This window comes from Cetorhinus maximus, chromosome 5 (genome assembly GCF_964194155.1).
Source record: "Cetorhinus maximus chromosome 5, sCetMax3.hap1.1, whole genome shotgun sequence".
Lineage (NCBI taxonomy): Eukaryota > Metazoa > Chordata > Chondrichthyes > Lamniformes > Cetorhinidae > Cetorhinus > Cetorhinus maximus.
Genome location: NC_135883.1, coordinates 41640075 through 41662562, shown reverse-complemented (window position 1 = coordinate 41662562; position 22488 = coordinate 41640075). Strand labels below are relative to the sequence as shown.

Below are 22488 nucleotides of genomic sequence, written 5' to 3'. Positions count from 1 at the left end.
AGCACGGAAGTTACAGACCACTGAACCTGACAGGCAAGTGCTTTGCTCAAAGCAAGTGAACTACCCAGCAAGATTAAAAAAAAATCTCTCCAAGTACTGCAAGTAGTAGTGATGAAAGGATGGCCTGAGAAAATCCAGGACATATCTGAGGTCACAAGAGCATACTGGGCCTACCAAGATAAATTGACAACACAAGATGGCATCTTATATGAAGGAAATAGAGGCATCAACCCTAAGGAGATGAGAGGAGAGATGCTGAAACTCTATGCAAGCTATCAAGGAATTGAACTGAGTCTGTGGAAGGCAAGAGAAGCGCTCTACTGGCCAAATGTGAGCAATGAGATTAAAGATCATGTTGGCCAGTGCGGTGCTTGTAACGAGCACCAAGCTAAGCAAACTGGAGAGCCACTGGTGATGCATGGCATCCCAGACAGATCAAGAATGAAGCTGGGAGTAGACCTCTTCACTATAGCAGGAACTGACTGTCCTGTTGCTGCAGATGACTATTCTGACTATTGGGAGTTAGACCAGCTGACTTCAACGATGATAGGAGAGATAGTGAAATGCTTTAAAGCACACTTCAGTCGTTACGGCATTCCAGGCATTGTGATGAGTAACAATGGCCCTGAGTTCATGAGTGAAGAATTCAGCCACTTCACAAAGGATTGGGAAATTCAATACTATGCATTATCTCTGCACTATCCCCAGTTGAATGGAAAGGCTGAGCCGGCAGTGGAAATCACCAAAGCAATCATCAAGAAATCAAGCAAAGCTAACACAGATGTATACAAGGCAATCCTTGAGTGGAGAAACACATCAACTGAAGGCATGGAAAGTTGTCCAATCCAAAGACTAATGTCATGCCACAAACAAACCACTCTTCCAATAGCAACAAAGCTACTGAAGTCCAGAGCATGAGTGAAAAAATCAAGGTGAAACAGCAGAAAGCTAAATTCCATTTTGATAAGATTGCCAAACCATTGTCACAGTTGAGCACTGGAGAGCCGGTTAGCGTACAAACCTTCAATGTTCTCAACTGGAGTCAGCCCATGTGGAAACCTGAGACATGTGTAGAGCAGCTGTCACCTTAATCAGGTGCGGTGGAAGTGAACAACAAAATATACTGGTGCAACCGCAGGCACATACAAACATCTAGAGAAGCTGGTCCTTCACTGCAGGGAACCGATCAAGAAGATTGGACCTCACCAGCTGCAGAGAAAACAGAACAACCATCAGTCCCAGAGGTCTACTGGTCTTCAACAACGGGAATGGAACAACAGCAACAGTTACCATAGCAACAGCAAATGCCACGGGAATGACACTTCCCGGAGAAAGGACATCGTCCAGGCAAACAGCTAATGACAATGCACATGCATACCATTAAGAGATCTGCATGATTTAATGACTATATATGCAATGCATTTGCAGAGACTAACAAGAATACTGAACAGTTTGTTAATGCATAAGAACAGTTGTAGTATAGTGGGTAACTTGGGTAACTCACAGTTACACATGATAGTGCATGCAAAGTTGTCTGTTATGCTTCAAGGCAAAGGGGTTGCCTGGGTTTGGAAATGCAATTGTTACTACATGCCCTATCTAGCTTTCCATAGTCATGTAACATCTGCCATGAGGGAATGTCTGGAGGCAGCCAAGATACATTCAGTTCAATACAGACACTATGCTGGAAAGACTGTAGTCTTTGAGCTCATAATAGAACCCATGACTCTAACTCGGAGGTGAGAGTGCCATCCACAGAACCAAGCCCCACTGTGTGATATAGATGAGCCAAGCTTTGCTATTCAAGCTTGATTGGTGCACAATGTTCTTTTGGGGTTGGGGGGAATGGCCCAGCAGAGATCACTGAAATCCCAACTTACCATTGCTGCAGTGGTGTTTGCCATTGAACCTGCTAATGTTTAACCTGGTCAAATAGTGCAACAATATCACTGATATTGTAAAGTTGTCACTCATGGCATGCAAAGCACACTGCCCACCTGTTACTGCATATGCTGATTACACATCTTGCCACAAAGAAGGGTGCTATGCCAGCAACTGGGATTACCCTCACTGTGCTAATAACCACCTCTCATTGGTGTCTGGCTCAATAAGCAATCTGCCCCCCACCCCACCTCTCCATCCCTCAGTGCTCCCTAATATGACCCAAAGTAGCTGATAGATCCTCTTTTATCCCCACTGTACTGTGACTACCAGAACGTCACACAAAAATCCACTGTATCTGAACTGCCTTAGTCATTTTTAATTGTTAGGAGGGCAAATGGAAGGGATAAACCATCCAAAGCATAGAGTGGGAAAATCATAATAACACCGACACTTGCACAGTGAGCATTTGGGACTGCACTTCAAATCTTGCCACTAAATGCCAGGATGAATCTGGAGTGAAAGAAATAGCTGACTATTTAGGTCATGTTTCCGCAGCTCAGGAAAGCTCAACCAGTTTGCCACTGGTGATCTTGGTTGGGAATATCAGCCCATTAGCACTTTCCACCAACGTTGCAATTTTGGCTTTCATTAAGGTAAAGAGGAAAACAAGCCCTTAAGTGTTTCGATTTATGTTTTATATAATAAACATATTTTTCTTCAGAACCTAAAGTTGACTAATTTGCACCATATGCAATCCACTTCAATTCTAGTAATATGAATTAATAACATTAGGGTCATTTTTATAATTACATTCTGCCATTGGAACATTAAGAGCTGGTGGAGGCCTTTCAGCCCCTCGGGCTCGTTCTGCCATTTAGTGTGACCATGGCTGATTTGTACCTTAACTGCATTTTCCTGCCTTTGGGTCCCTACCCCTTGATACCCTTTAATTAAAAGTCCATCCATTTCACCAATGTAGAAAAAGGTAGAAATGCACGGTGACCCAGTCAGCAACTGAAAGAGATAGATGTTAGGTGATGCTCAGAATCTCACCCCAAATATTAACCAGTCTTCCAGACGACATCAGCTTGCAATTATATAGAAAATTTAGTTTATAGATGTACAAAAGGCCAGAGACATTGAAATGGATGTGGGGACCTATAGGGTTGGATGGCAATGGCTATAGAGATGGGAAGGCTATGGATGGATTTAAACACAAGGATCAGAACTTTGCATTAGGGATTTTGGGGATCAGAAGCCAATGTAGGTCAGCAGAAATTGGAGTGGGGGATTTCTCTCAGAGGCTGAAGGGGTTGATTGCAACCCTACTTGCTTGGCTGAAATAGTTGGGGGTGGCGTGAGAATACAAAGAACAATGGACAGGAAAGGAATCTCTGACCCATCCAACCTCACACTGCAGTGTGCTGCTAAGGGAATTTTGCACTGTCATTTTGGTGAGACATTAAACCAAGACCAATCTACCCTTCGGGACGATGTATAAGATCCCAAGGCACTATTATGAAGATGGCAGAAGTGTTCACCCTGGTGTCCTGACCAATATTTTTCCCTCAATTGGCATCATGAAAAGAGATTATCTGGTCATTACCACAATTCTAATTGTGGAATCTTGCTGTGCAGAAAATTGGCTGTCTGTTTCCTGCATTACACAATGCCTACACTTCAAAACTTCCTTGGCTATAAAGTGCTTTGGGACATCCTGAGATTATGAAAGGTGCTATAGAAATACAAGTTCTTTCTTTTAAAATCGAACCCTGGCTTTCTGACATTTCCCGTTTTTATACCAGACTCTTAGCATTCGCAGGTTTCCCACTTAATTTCTGCCATCATTGACTGCATTATCAACGGGTCTAAACAAGGTTCCTGTTTGTGATTACAGATAATGGGCTCTCAAAACATCCGACACTAACAGATACAGAGGCAAGGAAGGCACCTCCACTTTTATCGATGACAAACATTTTTTTAGTTGTCATCAAAGATTTTCCTTCATTCATAATTTATTCAACAGGGCTGAACTTCCTTCCCTTTCATCCGAACCTCAATTAGACCTCATTGATGATTTCACCAGATTTAGAAACACTGGACAATTGTGTTTTGGATCCACCAGGCATTTATTATGGAGAAGCATTGGTGAGTTTTGGGAAAACAGCAGGTTAGCGTGTTAGCATTAGATAGGGAAACCTGAGGGGGCAAGATCTACGTCTAATGCAGTTGGAAATTTCAAAGTAGAGTTAGGCTTCTTGGCAGTAAAGTTCAGGACAAGATGGAACTATAACGCACATTATGTCAGAGTGTTGACCCTTTGAAAATATGCCCTGAGTTGCTTTCAGTGGAATGATACAGCACAGAAGGAGCCCATTTGGCTCATCATGCCTGTGCTGGCTCCCTGAGAGAGCGATCTAATTATCTCCATTCCCCGCTCTCTCCTCATAGCCCTGCAATTCCAACCCACCATCCACCCCCCATCCCTTTTCAAAGGACATCACCGTAGGAGTTCCTCAGGGTAATGTCCTAGGCCCAACCATCTTTAGTTGCTTCATCAATGACCTTCCTTCCAACATAAAGTCAGGAGTGGGGGTGTTCGCTGATGATTGCACAATGTTCAGCACCATTCGCGACGCCTCAGATACTGAAGCAGCCCATGTCCAAATGTAGCAAAACCTGGACAATACCCAGGCTTGAGCTGACAAGTGGCAAGTAACATTCGTGCCATACAAGTGTCAGGCAATGACCATCTCAAACAAGAGATAATCTAACTATCGCCCCTTCACATTCAATGGTATTACCATCACTGAATCCCCCGCTATCAACATCCTGGGGGTTACCAATGACCAGAAACTTCACTGGACTAACCATATAAATACTGAGGCTACAAAAGCAGGTCAGAGGCTAGGAGTCCTGCGGTGAGTAACTCACCTCCTGACTCCCCAAAGCCTGTCCACCATTTACAAGGCACAAGTCAGGAGTATATGGAATACACTCCACTTGCCCGGATGAGTGCAGCTCCAACAACACTCAAGAAGCTTAATACCATCCAGGACAAAGCCCGCTTGATTGGCACCCTATCCACAAACATTCACTCCCTTCACCACCCACGCACAGTAGCAGCAGTGTGTACCATCTACAAGATGCACTGCAGAAACTCACCAACGCTCTTTAGGCAGCACCTTCCAAACCCACGACCACTACCATCTAGAAGAACAAGGGCAGATGATAAATGGGAACACCACCTCCTAGAAGTTCCCCTCCAAGCCACTCACCGTCCTGACTTGGAAATATGTTGCCATTCCTTCACTGTTGCTGGGTCAAAATCCTGGAATTCCCACTCTAACAGCACTGTGGGTGTACTTACACCACAGCGGCTGCAGCGGTTCAAGGAGACAGCTCACCACCATCTTCTCAAGGGCAATTAGGGATGGTCAATAAATACTGGCCTAGCCAGCCAAAGCCACATAGCATGAATGAATAAAAAAATCCTCCAATTCCCTTTTGAAAGTTATTATTAAATCTGCTCCCACCACCCTTTCAGGTACCGCATTCCAGATCACAACAACTCACTGTGGAAAAAAAAAGTTTCTCCATCTCCCCTCTAGTTCTTTTGCCAATGATTTGACAGTGCAGAACCTCTGCCCTTTACACACAAAACATTTGAAATGCTCGGAAAAGAAGGATGCAGAAATCTCTCTTTGACAATGTGATTTGGAGCAAGGCAGCCAGTGGGCTGCTCCCACTGGTAGCTCAGCATCAAACTCCAATTAGGCGCTACATGGAAAAGAGAGATTTATTTCCCAACTGCAACCCCCTTTTGAACTAGATACACGCTCCCCCTCTCTAAACAGGTCGCTCATCAAGGAAGAGCATAGTTTGCTTCAAGCCAATATTAAATCTAATGATTTTCAAAAAGAAGCTCGTTAAATAGGGGAGGTTATTGCTCTCCTGCTCCCCATCCATAATTCGTGCTCATGGTAGGGGGGAAGGAGGGAAGGATATTTCAAATATCAATCTTATATTGCCCGATGAGCTCAAACGCAGAGCTTTATAACGACATGCAGTGTCCATGAGATTAAACTTTCGTGGAATGTTATAATGTAAGGTAGGGTCATAACTTTATGTCTATCGTTAATGTATAAGGCTATATATTTTCAGCAAAAAGGTGAATCTGCCCCGGCGTTTGGAACATGTATTAGCCTCCATGTACTATATGTCCATGGATGTATATATGTGGAATGTCACGTTACTCTCAATTAACATGCGGGAGGCACCAATAAATACCACATTGCTTATATTTTAATGCATTGATCAGGTATTTTCAATTTTGCACCAACTTGTGTCCCATTCTAGCAAAGCCCTCTTAAACAAAAGCAACTTTGCCAATGTGTTCAAGGTTTGAGGGTTGATGCCAGCGAGCAGCGAGTGCATGATGATTGAGCACCCTTTTTGTTTGAATGTAACATTTACAGGGCTTTGCGCAAATGGTGTCTTATTTGCTGTTGTGCAAGGGGAGATAATAATAAAAAGAATAGGTGTGCAAAAAAAAAAATTGGAGACGCCGTCCGGACAGCAGGGCACCCTGTTACTCACTTTGATTGACACCAGAGGCTGACCAATGAGCATTTGGTGTTGCTTCCGGGTGGCTGGCCGCTGTCCAATGAGAGCTAGGCGGGGGCGGGCTCTATTCGGGAAACTGGCGAAGCGAGCGAGCGCTGTCAGTGCAGCCGAGTGAATGCACTCTCCTGGCAAGGTAAAAAAAAAATCACTCAATTAGATATCGTGTGCGCTGAGAGAAACCAGGATAGCTTTTAACTTTAAAAAAAAAGTCCAAATAAATATTAATTTAAATACACACTGCAAATTTGTCCAAAAAAAATGCAGAGAGAGAAATATTTGCCAGAGCTGATGGCAGAGAAGGATACACTGGATCCATCTTTTGTTCATGCTGCACGTCTGCTGACAGAAGGTAAGTTGTGCTGTCGAGAATTGAACATGTGGTCTGGCTCAAAATGGTTAATTGTTGCGCTGAAAGGTGTATGAAAGATCAACATTTTTTTTTGCAAAATAACCCCCGCCCCCCTCCAAACAAGCGTCCCTCTGAGTGACCTAGAAACTAGTGTGTGTGTGTTTGTGTTGGTGATGGAGTGTTGCTCCGATGTGTGTTTGGGGTAGTGGCTCATACATCATCCTTAACACAGTCCCGTCCGATTGTTCCATCTTCAGTTGTTAACAGGTGTTGCTGCAGGTTGAAGTCAGCTGTCCTGGCTCAGGTGCTGCAAAGAGCAGCTAACTGTTATCAGTACTTGTGTGGTTAGATATATTGGTAAGAGTCAGCAATGAAAAATGTCTAATATCCAATGTATAGGCATGTATGTGCCTGGCTATATGCACATATATACGTGTGTTTGTGAGTATATGCTTGTATGCATGCGCGTGTATCTATAGGACATTTCTATGTGTGTGTGAGTATATATGCCTGTGTAGGTGTGCCTGTGAGGATATATCCGTGTGTGTGTGTGTGAGGATATGTCTGTATGTGTGTGTGTCAGGATATGTCTCTATGTGTGCCTGTCTGTGAGGATTTGTCTGTATGTGTGTGTGTGAGGATATGTCTATATGTGTGTGTGCCTGAGGATATGTCTGTATGTGTGTGTCTGTGAGTATATGTCTGTATAAGTATGTGTGTGTGAGGATATGTCTGTATGTGTGTGTGTCTGTGAATATGTGTGTGTGTCTGTGAGTATATGTCTATATAAGTATGTGTGTCTGTGAGGATATGTCTGTATGTGTGTGTCTATGAGGATATTTCTGTGTGCTGGTATGTGTGTGTGTGCCTGTGAGGATATGCCTGTGTGTCTGTGAGGTTGTGTCTGAGAATATTTACCTGTGTGTCTGAGTATATGCCTGTGTATGTGTGTCTATGAGTATATGCCTGTGCGTCTGTGAGGATGTGTGTCTGTGTTTGTCTGTGTATTTGTACATATGTCAATACACGCAAACATGGCACAATGTTAAAGATTCAAAATCTATTCCATGACTAAAGGAAGATGATGGGTTTTGTAGCTTAAAGATTCAAAATCTGTATCATATGTGAAAGATGATAATGGATGTTTGTTGGTGAAAATGCATTGCATCTTCTGATGATTATTTTTTCTTTTGATATGAGCTTGGTGTTGTGTCTTAAAACATTTATGAAACCAGCCCGAGCTTTTCACTGCTTGGACTAACCTGCGTGTGTGCTCAGGTTTGTCGGGTGTCTGTGGGTTGGAAAAGAGGAACTGTGTGCTCAAATGCTGGCTCTGTGCTACAGAGGGCAGCAGAGTGACACACAAACCAGGGTGGAGAGTTCAGGTTCGGAGATCGATGATAATTTCGCCCACCAAAATAATCCATGTTAAATGGATACCTTCCTCCAGTTGTGTGTTTGTTAAAAGCTTAATTACCATTTTGGGGATATCTGGGCTCTCCTTTGGAAAGGAGAATTACAAGGAGGTGGCATCAATATCTCCCCCCACCCCAGGTTGTGATGAGTTCCTGGAAAGCAGGTCGTGCTGTTTGTTTAACTGACACTGCCAGCGATTTACTAACATTACTCACCTCTTATGTTCCCGGCAGGCATGGGGTAGGGGGACTGCAGAATAGGGCCAATCAAGGGAACATTTTGTGTGTGGTTAATAAGGCTGTAGCTTTTATTATCAGCTAGCTGGTTTAAAAAGAGGAACAGAGGCACCTGCAAAGGTGCATAAAAGAATCCGGAGGATGATACCAGAACTGGGAGCTTATACTTATCAGGAAAGGCTGAACAGACTGGGGCTCTTTTTTCTAGAAAAGCTATTAAGTTAGTTTAGTACCATGCAGTTTTGTACTGGCAGCCTGCCTGCTCTCAACGATATTAAATGATCTGTATTAGTGTGATATGTATCTTTGCCTTGTAAAGGACACAAGGAATATTGCATTTTATAACAAGCAGATGGTTAGAACATGCTCTACTTCCTCGTGGGCATCTTTTGCGAATTGCTGAGAATATAAGGGAAATTTATTTCCCAGGTTCTGGTATGTTAGCTTAAAAGCTACTGAGAAGACTGTAATCCCTGCAGTGGTCCAGAAAGATGAGATCGCTGTGCTGGTAACACGATAACATCTTCACCAACTTTGGGTGAGGATGAGTGAAAAGAAGCGAGATGTTTTTTTCTCTCTGAACCGTAAAGGGGCCTGTATAAGATCTGTATGTGAGAATTCGCAGGCTTTAAGGAACGAGTTATTAAACAAACATTTGGTTAGTTTTTAAAAAATGCCCCTTTGCTGCTTCTGTTTTTAAAACAACACATTGCTCCTGTTGGTGGAAGGATCGAGAACCAGAGGTCACCAGTTTAAGGTGATTGGTGAAGTAGCAGTGACATGGGGAAAAACTGTTTTACTACATCGGTTAAGATTATGGTGGAGGCAGATTCAATCATGGCTTTCAAAAGGGAATTGGATAAGCACCTAATGAAAAAGAAATTGCAGGGCTATGGGGGAGTGGGACTAGCAGAGTTACTCTAGCAGAGAGCCAATGTAAACAGGATGGACTGAATGTGCTGTAACCATTCTCTGATCCTACAAATCTGTCACCTAGTTGTGAATAGGAACCTGGTTGGGGACTTGGTTGAAACAATTACTGAGTCTGATGTTTGAGGGAGTTGAATTAAAATGGCCCGGATTTTGTGGTCAGTAGCAAGCATATAAGCACCCACTGTTCATTGCATCTACACTTGCCCACAGGTTTTCTGTGGGATTCTGCACTGGGAGCTTACAATAATTTGAAAGCCAAAACAGCACCCTGCCTTCTACAGGGGATCTGGGGATGTGTTTGAACGGGGCAAGCAACTGTGTGTCTCCTTAGCCAATCAGACTGAAAAATCCTCACTAAGCCACACAGTCTAAACCAGGAAGTTAGAATAGTGAATTCAATATAAAATCATGCACAAAAAGCGAAATAGAGAGAGGTAAAGAAAGATAAAGTTAAGAGAGAAGAATGAAAAAGAAATAAAGACTTGTCTTAGACCATAGGAGGTCTCAAAAGACACTTTACAGCCAATGAAGTACTTTTGAAACAAAAATAAAAATACCTGGAAAAACTCAGCAGGTCTGGCAGCATCTGCGGAGAGGAACACAGTTAAGGTTTCGAGTCCGTATGACTCTTCTACAGAACTAAGTAAAAATAGCCTGACTGTTGTTCTCAGTGCAAGTGTCCCACAACAAACAAATGTGGTTTTGAGTGCTTCTGTGATTTTTGTTATTTATTCTGTGATTTCAGCTCTGCTCTGTAATTCAAACAAACTAGAGTCCCTGACAAATTTCTCCGAATTGAAAGTTTAAAATCAGAAATAGAGAGAAACCGTTTTTGAGTACTTGTGGTGCTGCGCGTACTTCCGATCTCTATCTGATAAATAGGATATGGAGGCATTGGAGAATGTGAAAAAAAAGTTCACAAGGATGATACCAGAACTGAGACGTCATAACTACTAGGAAAGGCTCACCAGGCTCGAGAAAAGAGTGGGTTGAGGGGTGACCTGTTAGGGGCATTTAAAATTATAAAAGGGTTTAATAAGATAGATGTAGTGAAGGTGTTTTACTTGTGAAGGAGACCAAATGAAGGGCTTTAAATAGTTACTGATAAATCAAATAAAAAGTTCAGTAACAATTTCTTTTCTCAGAGAATCATGCGAATGTGGAACTCGCTTCCACAATGAGTGCTTGAGGTGAATTTTTAAAATTCATTTACAGGATGTGGGTGTCGCTGGCTATGCCAAAATTTATTACCCATCCCTCATTACCCTTGAGAAGGTGGTAGTGGGCTGCCTTCTTGAACCGCTGCTGTCACTATGGTGTAGGTACACCCACAGTGCTGTTAGGAGGCGAGTTCCAGGATTTTGACCCAGTGACAGTGAAGGAACAACGATATATTTCCAAGTCAGAATGGTGGGTGGCATGTAGGGGAACTTCCAGGTGGTGGTGTTGCCCTTGTCCTTCTAGATGGTAGTGGTCGTGGGTTTGGGAGATGCTGCCTAAGGAGCCTTGGTGAGTTTCTGCTGTGCTTCTTGCAGACGGTACACACTGCTGCCACTGTGCATCGGTGTTGGAGGGAGTGAATGTTTGTGGATGTGGTGCCAATCAAGCAGGCAGCTTTGTCCTGGATGGTGTCAAGCTTTGTGAGAGTTGTGGGAGCTGTACTTATCCAGGAAAGTGGAGAGTATTCCATCACACTCCTGACTTATGTCTTGTGGATTGTGGACAGGCTTTGCAGAGTCTGGAAGTGAGTTACTCATCGCAGGATTCCTAGCCTTTGACCTGCTCTTGTAGCTGCAGTATTTATATGGCTAACCCAGTTCAGTTTCTGGTCAATGATAATCCCCAGGATGTTGATGTTGATAGTGGGAGATTCAGTGATAGTAATGCCATTGAACATCAAAGGGCAATGATTAGATTCTCTCTTGTTGGAGATGGTCATTGACTGGCACTTGTGTGGCACAAATGTTACTTATCACTTGTCAGCCCAGGTCTTGCTGCATTTGGACATGGACTGCTTCAGTATCTGAGGATTCGCGAATGGTGCTGAACATTGTGCAATCATCAACGAACACCCCCACTTCTGACCTTATGATGGAATGAAGGTCATTGATAAAGCAGCTGAAGATAGTTGGGCCTAGGACACTACCCTGAGGAACTCCTGCAGTGATGTCCTGGGATGACTGACCTCCAACAACCACAGCCATCTTCCTTTGTGCCAGGTATGACTCCAAACAGCAGAGCATTTCCCCCCTCATCCCCATTGACTCCAGTTTTGGTAGGGCTCCTTAGTGCCACACTCGGTCAAATGCTGCCTTGATATCAAGGGCAGTCACTCTCACCTCACCTCTGGAGTTCAGCTCTTTTGTTTATGTTTGAACAAATGCTGTAATGAGGTCAGGAGCTGAGTGGCCCTGGCGGTACTCAAACTGAGCATCTGTGAGCAGGTTATTGCTAAGCAAGTGCTGCCCGATAGCACTGTTGAAGACCCCTTCCATCATTTTGCAGATGATTGTGAGTAGACTGATGGGGCAGTAATTGGCCAGGTTGGATTTGTCCTGCTTTTTGTGTACAGGACATACCTGGGAAATTTCCCACATAGTCGGTAGATGCCAGTGTTGTAGCTGTACTGGAACAGCTTGACTAGGGGCGCGGCAAGTTCTGGAACTCAAGTCTTCAGTACTATTGCCGAAATATTGTCAGGCCCCATAGCCTTTGTAGTATCCAATGCCATTTTTAGGTATACCTGGTGCTGCTCCTGGCATACCCTCCTGCATTCTTCATTGAGCCAGGGTTGATCCCCTTGGCTTGATGGTAATAGTAGAGTGGGGGATATGTCGGGCCATGAGGTGACAGATTGTGTTTGAGTACAATTCTGCTGCTGCTGATGGCCCACAGCGCCTCATGGATGCCCAGTCTTGAGTTGCTACATCTGTTCGAAATCTATTCCATTTAGCACAATCCACACCTCCATCCACACAACACAATGGAGGGTATCCACAATGTGAAGATGGGACTTCATCTCCACAATGACTGTACGGCGATCACTCCTGCCGATGCTGTCTTGGACAGATGCATCTCCACCCGCCACAGACTCCATCTAGCAGCTATGTCCTTTAGTACTTGGCCAGCTCGGTCAGTAGTGGTGCTACCAAGCTGCTCTTGGTGATGGACATTGAAGCACCCTACCCAGAGTACATCTGCGCTCTTGCCACCCTCAACGGTGTTCAGCATGTAGGAGCACTGATTCACCAACTGAGGAGGGTGGTACATGGTAATCAGCAGGAGATTTCCTTGCCCATTTTTGACCTGACGCCATGAGACTTCATGGGGTCTGGAGTCACTTTTGAGGACTCCCAGGGCAATTCCCTCCCGACTGTATACCACTGTGCTGCCATCTCTGCTGGGTCTATTCTGCCGGTGGGACAGGACATAGCCAGGGGTGGTGATGGTGGAGTCTGGGACATCATCTGTAAGGTACGATTCCGTGAGGATAACTATGTCAGGCTGCTGCTTGACTAGTCTGTGGGACAGCTCTCCCAAACTTGGCACTAGCCCCCAGATGTTAGTAAGCAGGGTCGACAGGGCTGAGTTTGCTGTTGTCATTTCCGGTGCCTATGTCAATGCCGGGTGGTCCGTCCAGTTTCATTCCTTTTTATTGGCTTGGTACAACTGAGTAGCTTGCTAGGCCATTTAAGATTAAACCACATGGCTGTGGGTCTGGAGCCACATGAAGGCCAGACTGGGTAATGATGGCAGATTTCTTTCCCTAAAGGGCATAAGTGAACCAGGTGGGTTTTTTACACAATTGATGCTGGTTTCATGGTCATCATTGGATTTCTAATTCCAATTTTTATTGATTTAAAATTCCACCATCTGCCATGGTGAGGTTCAAACCAGGGTCCCCAGAGCATTACCCTGGGTCTCTGGAATACTAGCCCAGTGACAATACCACTACGCCACTGCCTCACCTTATAGCCGCAGTATTTATATAGCTAGCACACTTCAGTTTCTGGTCAATGGTAACCTTGAGGATTTTGATAGTGACATTGAAGGGGAGGCTAGATAAACACATGAGCAAGAAAGAGAACTGATAGGGTTAGATGCAGTAGGGTAGAAGGAGGCTTGAGTGGAACATGAACATCACCAAACACCCTATGGGCCAAATGGCCTGTTTCTGTGCTGTAGATTCAATGTCATTCTATGAAACTAGTCAAGAGATTTTTTTTGGATAGTAATTTAGTCTTTCAAATTGGTGCTGAAGGGTAAAGCTCCCACCTCAAGGACCCAGTTTGTCTCTGTTCCAAGTTTGATGATCACTTACTCTTTGCCATTAGTCAGTGGCAGGCTGTCCTATTTCGCTTTCTCATTGAGACAGCGATCTGATAACAAGCCAGTTAATATTTCCTGACCCAGTATGCTTTCTATGTTTTTTAGGCGGAAGTTTGGCACCCTCTAAAACAAATGAGCTTAATTCCGGGTGTAAGCCTGTATAGAAAGGTTGAATGGATATATAGATTTAAATGAATTCATCTCACAGATTGACACACTGTATCCTGTATCACTAATCCTCTGTAAGCAGATGAAACAGGCAAACCTGCTAAAATAATAATAAGAATTTGGGTGGATTTACAGAGAGGGATGAGCCTGAAATCTGCTGGGCTGGGCCATTTAAATAGGCAGCAGTTGTCAGTTGTGGCTCAGTGGTAGCACTCTTGCCTCTATGTCAGAAGGTCGTTGGTTTAAGCCCCATTTGGAGGCTTGAGCACAAATGTACACTGAAACTCCATTGTGGTATTGAGGGAACACTGTTGTCTTTTGGATGGGATGTTAAACTGAGGTCCCACCTGCCCTGTCGGGTGACTAAACAATCCCGCCATACTTTTGAAGAAGAGCAGGGGAGTTATCCTCAGTGTCCTGGCTAATACTTATCCTTCAATCAACATCACTAAAAATAGATGATCTTGTCATTATCACATTGCTACTTGTGGGAGCTTGCCGTGCACAAATTGGTTACTGTGTTTCCTACATTACAGCAGTAACTGCACTTCAAAAAGCACTTCATTGGCTGTGAAGCCATTTGGAACATTCTGAGGTCATGAAAGTTTTGATAGAAATGTCAGTCTTTCTTCCTAAAGTCTGTTATTAGGAGCACAGTACGTGCGAGTCAGGTATTCATTACGCAATTATATGGTAAATGTAATTTTTCCTTGGCGCTTTGGCATTTTATATTTTGGCTGTTTCCTTGTGCACTTCGCATTTAGAAGTAGTGCAGCAGAGGAAGCTCTTGAAGGAGAACAAGATTTGCTTGTGCATTAAATCTGAAATACAGATCTGGGCAGTACACATGGATGATGCTTCAGCAAATATTATTTATATACTCAGATCTTTTTATTGCAACTTTGCTATGGTTGCAGTATGTGGATTCAGAGTATGGGCACAGGAGTAGGTCATTTAGAATAATAGTCATTTGGCTGAATCATGGCTGATCAGGGCCTCAACTCCATTTTTCCACCTTAGTTTATCTCAGCTTTGAAAATTTCTGTTGATCCCCTGCATCGGCAGTCTTCTGAGGAAGTGTTTCAAGTTTCCACTAGCCTTTGTGTGGGAAAAAATGTTTCATGAGTTCAGTTGTGAACGGCCTGGCACAAATTTTCAGATTGAGCCCCGCATTGTTCTGGATTCAACAACTCGAGGAAATAGTTTCTCTGGATTTATCTATTGAATCCCTTCAGGGTGCTAGACACCTCCATTAGGCTCCCCCCACTCAACTTTCTAAAGCCACATGAGTACAAGTCAACCTGTCCCTATGATTTCACTGTTTAAACCCTGGTACAATTGTGGTGAATCTACACAGTGCACCTTCAATTCAATAATGTATATGGTATTTCAAGATTAAAATGATTATGTTTAATGACATTGACTCATCTTACCAATCAGGCCGCCTCAGGATTGATCAAATAAATTAAACTGGATTAATTTATTGGCTGTCCTTAGATTTTTCCTGTAATCCTGTACAAAGTCTTTCCTGCATGACAGTTTACTAGTTACTAATATTAATCAATGAGGATTAGTGGTGTAAAATCTATTCAGAATTGTAGCTTGATGCTCTGCGCCACTAATTATTACATTGTTTATTTAATATCATCAGCTTTTAATTGGTTTAGGCTCAGACAGTGTTTATAAACCATGTAATTTGTTGTCTTGATCCTAGATTATTTTATCTTTTATTACTGTTGACACTTAGCTTCTTGGATGGCTAGGTGAGATGAATGTATGGTTGTCTTCCTTATTCCAAAGCACATTCGTTGCCAAGTATCAGCTTGGTGTAGAGGTAGCCCTCTCATCTCTGATATAGAATGGGCATCTGTCCCACTTGAGGGCACTCAGTGCAGTCCTCAGGGAGTGTTGCTTTGCCAGAGGTACTACCTCTGAAGTGAAACATTAAACTGAGCACCTATCCATCTCCTGGGTGGATATCAAAAGTTCTATCGCGTTATTTGGAGGACATTAAGGGGCATTCTCTCAGAGCCTTGGTCATTTATCTCATTGCTGTTTGTGGGGTCTTGCTGTGCACAAGGTGACTACCATGTTTGCCTACAATACTACAGTGGTTAGGATCGGGAATGCATTAACAGAGAGTGTGGTGGAGGCAAGTTCAGTCAAGATCTTCAAAAGGGTGTTGTATAATTATCTGACGATAAGGCAGGGGAGTGGAGCCAGCTGAGTTGCCCCCTCAGAGTGCCAGAACAGATGGGACAGGCCAAATGGTCTCCTTCTGTGCTGTAACCAGACTATTATCTATGAACAATAATGCACTTAAAAAGTACTTCATTGGCTATAAAGCACTTTGTGATTCATGAGTGCAAATTCTTTATTTGTCTGAAAGACAGAGATGTTCAAGTCACCTTGCTTGCTCCAGAACTTGCCGCGCCCCTAGCCAAGCTGCTCCAGTACAGCTACAATGCTGACATCTACCAGGCAATGTGGAAAATTGCCCAGGTATGTCCTGTACACAAAAAAAGCAGGACAAATCCAAACCGGTCAATTACCTCCCCATCAGTCTACTCTCGATCATCAATAAAGTAATGGAAGGGGTCATCAACAGTGCTATCAAGTGGCACTTGCTTAGCAATAACCTGCTCACTGATGCTCAGTTTGTGTTCCGTCAAGGTCACTCAGATCCTAACCTCATTACAGCCTTGGTTCAGACATTGACAAAAGAGCTGAGCTGCCGAGGTGAGGTGAGAGTGATTGCACTTGACATCAAGGCAGCATTTGAACAAGTGTGGCATCAAGGAGCCCTAGCAAAACTGGAGTCATTGAGAATAGTGGGAAAACTCTCTGCTGGTTGGAGTCATACCTAGCACAAAGAAAAATGGTTATGGTTGTTGGAGGTCAATCATCTCAGCTCCAGGACATCACTACAAAAGTTCCTCAGGGCAGTGTCCTAGGCCCAACCATCTTCTGCTCTTCATCAATGACCTTCCTTCCATCATAGGATCAGAAGTGGGGCTGTTCGCTGATGATTTCACAATTTTCAGCACCATTTTTGACTCCTCAGATACTGACACAGTCCATATCCAAATGCAGCAAGATCTGGACAATATCCAGGCTTGGTCTGACAAGTCGAAAGTAACATTCGCACCACACAAGTGCCAGGCAATGAACATCTCCAACGAGAGAGAATCTAACCATTGTCCCTTGATATTCCATGCTATTACCATTGCTGAATCTCCCACCATCAACATCCTGGGGGCTTACCATTGACCAGAAACAGGACTGGACTAACCATATAAATACTGTGGCTACAAGAGCAGGTCAGAGCTAGGAATCCTGTAGTGAATAACTCACCTTCTGACTCCCCAAAGCCTGTCCACCATTTACAAAGTACAATTCCTTCCATCAGGAGTGTGATGGAATACTGCCCACTTTCCTGGATGAGTGCAGCTCCAACAACACTCAGGAAGCTTGACACCATCCAGGACAAAGCAGACCGCTTGATTGGCATCCCATCCATAAACATTCACTCCCTCCACCACCGACACACAGTAGCAGTGGTGCATACCATCTACATGTTGCACAGCAGGAACTCACCAAGCCTCCTTAGCAGCACCTTCCAAACCCACAACCGCTACCATCTAGAAGGACAAGGGCAGCAGATGCACAGGAACACCATCACCTGAAAGTTCCCCCTCAAGCCATTCACCATCCTGACTTGGAAATATATCGCTGTTCCTTCACTGTCGTTGGGTCAAAATCCTGGAACTCCCTCCTTAACAGCACTGTGGATGTACCTATGCCACAGGGACTGCAGCGGTTCAAGAAGGCAGCTCACCACCATCTTCTCAAGGCCAGTAATAGATGGGCAATAAATGCTAGCCCAGTCAGTGACACCCACATCCCATGAATGAATAAAATAAAATAAGGCTCTAAAAATGTGAAGGGTGGAGAAAGAGAGAGAGATTCTTGATCAATGTCCTTGACATATTTTGAGACAGTAATATCCCAGTGGATTTTGTACCTTTAATAAGTCTTGACACAAAAGACTGCTACACAATCTTAAGGCAGTAGCTATTTTTGGTAAAATTGGTAACAGCGAAGAAGCAAGTGAGTGTCATTTGGGGAGTTGTGTTATGTTGAGGAGATGCACTGAGTGGAATGTCCACCTCTTGGAGCTGGGGTTCGAATGTTTCTAATCTACATAAAGCATCCAAAAATTAGTCAAAATTGTCCAGTGGAGGGGTAATTGATTTTGATTAAACAAATTTGATAATGCCAATGACAGTGACTGGAGTTAGGTCTTAGCTGTGGCTAATTGGTCACATACAAAACTCTGAATCAGAAGGTTGCAGGTTGAAGTTCTACTCCTGGAGCTTAAGCACAAAATTCTAAACTTACACTTCACTGCAGTACTGAGGGAGTGCTGCACTGTTGGAGGTGCTGCCTTTTGGATTAGAATTAAATTAAGACCCCTACCCTCTTAGGTGGATGTGAAAGATCCCATGGAACTAGTTTAAAGAAGGACCGAGGAGTCCTCCTTGCTTCCCTGGCCAGTATTTATCCCTTAGCCAACATCATGAAAATATCAGGTTATATGGTTGTTAACACATTGCTGTTTGTGGGAGCTTGTTGTGTACAAATTATCTGCAAAGTTTTCTGCATTACACCAGTGACTACACTTCAAGCATACTTCATTGGCTGTAAACCTTTTTGCGACATCCTGCGGTTGTGAAAAGTGCTATATCAATATGACTCTTTTTTTTCCCAAAGCTGAGTGCGAGGTGTTACTGATTGGGAGAAAAAAAATTAAGGTGTCAAATTAGCTCGGAGAAAATATGAAAAAGAAACCCAGGCATGATGGATTCAACTGGAACCATGCCCAGAGTACCAGTCAATAAATCAAATGGGCTGCTGAACCCTTGTCCAATCAGGAAACTGAATTCTGAGGGCATCAAACATGTCCACATCCCATGTCACTGAGGCATTTGGAAATATTCAGGCCCTAGACAGCGTACAATGGCTGATCTCTCAATCTTGAGGGATAAAAAGTGTTCAAATGAGAATTCAGAACAAACATCTTTACCCAGAGAGTGGTGAGAATGTGGGACTTGCTACCAATGTCCCCTTTAATATTTAGTTGTGTGTGGCCGTTTTTCACCAAGCGATCTGTTTAAAAGTTTTGTGCGGCTGTGTGCGCACAGTATTTACAATGGAACAAGACCCATGCGGTGACCTCCCAGGCTGCTGTACATCTGCAGAACTTGGTGGGAAGGAAGTAGTTGGGGCCATTAACATTCAATAGCATTTAAGGGGGAAGCAAAATAAGTTCACGGAGAAAGGAATAGAAGGTTATGTCAGAAAGGATGAGATGAAGAAGGGTGGGAAGAGCCTCATGTGGATCGTAAACACCAGCATGGACAGGTGGAACCAAATGTCCTGTTTCTGTGCTGTAAAATCCTATGTAATCCTAGTGCTAGAGAACAAAGTTTATTTTTGAACTCTTCAGCTTCAAAGTGAGACGTGATGGGAACTTATGAAGGTATGAGATAATAACTGGGATTAAAATGTTAGTTTAGGGCAATATTTCAGGAATAATCACCACAGTAAGACTTAGGCTCCTGAATATAAACTAATAAATGGAAAGCAAGTTTGTGGCTGATGTTAGGAAGCAGTTCTACTCACAGTGCTATTAAGACCTGGAATGATCTTGTGGGTAGGGTAAGAAAATGGAGGCAAAACACTCAAATTATTCAACGGTTGTAATATTTGGACCCTAAATTTCTATGGAAAGCTGAGTTACATGGGGCAAATGAGCTCCCTCAAGTGTACCTACCTTTGATAACTTTAACTATATCAAGAAAAGACCTGTGCTAATTTTCAAGTCATAGTGTTGTTTTTATTTGAATAACCTCGGTGAACGCTACAGTTGAGCAGGACACCTTACAGGTAATTCAGGAATCTCAAAATAAATTCATGTACTAACCATTGTTGAAATTAGCAAGCTAAGTACAAGCACACGTGGTTTAGCAACTGCTGTCTGTGGTGAATAACTAGCTCATCCATATCTGGCTCTGAATATAATTTGGTTTATAATTGATCGTTCTTGAATCTATGATGATGCTTCTCTACATCCTGCGCATGTTCCTGCTCCACATGTCCAAGTTTGTGGTTAGTTTAGTTCCCATTACCATCTGTAATGCAGCTACTGCAAGGTATAAAGCCATGTAATTTGTTGCCTCTCCCCTGTGTTATTTTAGCCTTATTCTCTGCATGTCAGAATACATGTTACTCGCTACTAATATCAATCAATGAGGATCAGTGCAGTAATATCTACTTAGAATTATAGCTCAATGCACTTTGCCAGTAATCATTGCATTGTTTATTTAATATCATCAGCTTTTAATTGGTTTTGTCTCAGACTGTGTTTATTAGCCATGCAATTTGTTGCTTCAATCCTAGATTATTTTATCTTTTATCACTGTTGACTCAAATCTCCTCGGAGGACGAGGTGGGATGAATGTATGGTTGTCTTCCTTGCTCCAGAGCACATTTGCTGCCAAGTATCAGCCTGGTGCACTGGTAGCCCTCTTGTTTTCATGGATTCCAGCCCCACACTCCAGACTTTTGCACATAACATGGGCCAACATGCAGGTTGTGATTTGGTGAGATAATGGCACTTCCCTTTGAAATCCTCTTGTACCCCTCCTGTACTGCCATCATAGCATCTGAAACACCATGCTCCTGGTTTCCTTTTTGGGATCTACTGCATTAGCTCACAGAGAAGTTTCACGAATGTTGCTTTCTACTAATTTTTATGCAGTTGCCGCATCTCAGAATCGTTGAAAATTCCACAGAGAGCACAATAGTGATAGGCTCACTGTACAATCAGTACAGAAGCAGACTTGAGGGAACAAGAATTTTCAATGGGAAAAACAAATACAGATCCTGTGATACACAGGTTTTTATGACATGCATGTGGGAGTGTGTCAATTAGACAACACATCAGCTAGATAGATACTGGATATTATATACTGTGTATATAGTGGAGAGGCTTTAAAAGAAGCAAAGGGCAGCACGTCATGTATTCACTTTTCTGGGAATTTTCAGTATTTCTTGATTACATGTTTCACACAGCGTCTGAGCAATGTGACTGAAAAATAATAATGTGGTTGGGGTAGGATGCTAAATTACAAATGTAAGACTGTATTCAACGTAATGTAAACTCCACCTATGCTTAAGTGTTGTCTGAGAATTCTGGTTCACACAAATGTCCATACATGTTGCAGTCATTATGTTCATACAGTGCAGTGCCTGTGCATCTTAGAATGAGAGAAATGATGTAGCTGTTAGTGCAACTAAGGCCTCTTCTGAAAGCTGGTGGGGAGGAGGTGGCAAATAAAACCTACAAGCCTCAAATTTATAATATTTAAGTAAAAATTCACACTGAGGAGCAGCACTGAGGTGCATTTTGATGAGTGTTAACAACTTGTGTTTGTATAGCGCCTTTAGTGCATTAAAGCATCTTGAGGAACTTCACAGAAGCTTAATCAAACAAAATTCGACCTTGTGCCACTTAATACAACATTAGGACGGATGACCAAAAGCTTGGTCAAAGAGATAGTTTTTAAGGGAGTGTCTTAAAAGAGGCCAGAAGGTGAAAGATGTAGGGAGAGAATTCCATGGCTTAGGGTCTAAATACATGAAGGCACAGCCATCAATGGTGAAGCAGTTTATAATTGGGGTGCACAGGAGGCCAGAGTTAGAGGAGGAGAAGGCTTGTAGAGTTGGTGGAGATTACAGAGATAAAGAAAGTTGAGACCATAGAGCATTTGAAAATAACAATGAGAGTTTTAAAATCAAGGTGCCGTTGCACTATCAGCGAATGTTGGTCAGCAAGCAGTGTTATGACCACAGCTGATGTTATTCGCTGAGGAAGCCAAATCCCAGAGGGAAACTTGTCTTACTGATCACAACCTTATTTTTGTATTTTGAGAACAAGGGGTAATCTACTGATCCCAGAAGCATAGGGCAGAATTTTCCCGTTGGCGTGCAGGGGTGGGCCCCGCATGTCCGCACATAAAATGACGTGCAGTGACGTCGGGCGAGCGTCCCGATGTCACTGCGCGCCATCACAATATTTTGTTGGGCAGGCGCGTGATGATGTCCGATGCGCGCCCGCCATTAAGTAATGGGTCACTTAAGGCCCTTGGCTCACCAGTCGATGCCAATTTTTCAGTGCCTGTGCAATCTTCAGGTCGGCGCATGGGTGCAACGGGCAGGTGGGTAGGAGACATTTGTATAAACCTCATCCACGGGCGGGATAAAAGGGCTCAGTGGGGTCGCGAGTGTGCTCTGTCAAGTATTTATTTTTCAATGTGGTTGAAACTTGTGTCATCTGCAATACTTCAAAACGCATTCCAGCTGCTTTGTCTAGACTCCTCTTAACCTTCAGGTCAGCACTCTGCAGTGAGGAATCTTTTCTGGGCCTGCAGATTTCAGGAAGCCTCCCCTTAGCCTGGGAATGGGAGCTGAACTGTCCACTGG

At 43.4% G+C, this 22488-nt stretch overlaps 1 protein-coding gene across 1 annotated transcript in view; it reads left to right on the top strand.

The window, feature by feature from the left end:
• The first annotated feature begins 6613 nt into the window (after window positions 1-6613).
• The window catches only part of khdrbs2 (KH domain containing, RNA binding, signal transduction associated 2), a 626587-nt gene continuing 610712 nt past the window's right edge, over window positions 6614-22488 (top strand). Inside the window, exon 1 of the mRNA XM_078541836.1 lies at window positions 6614-6859. Within this exon, the coding sequence (XP_078397962.1) occupies window positions 6769-6859 (91 nt within the window). The 5' untranslated portion in view covers window positions 6614-6768. The remainder of the gene's footprint in view (window positions 6860-22488) is intronic.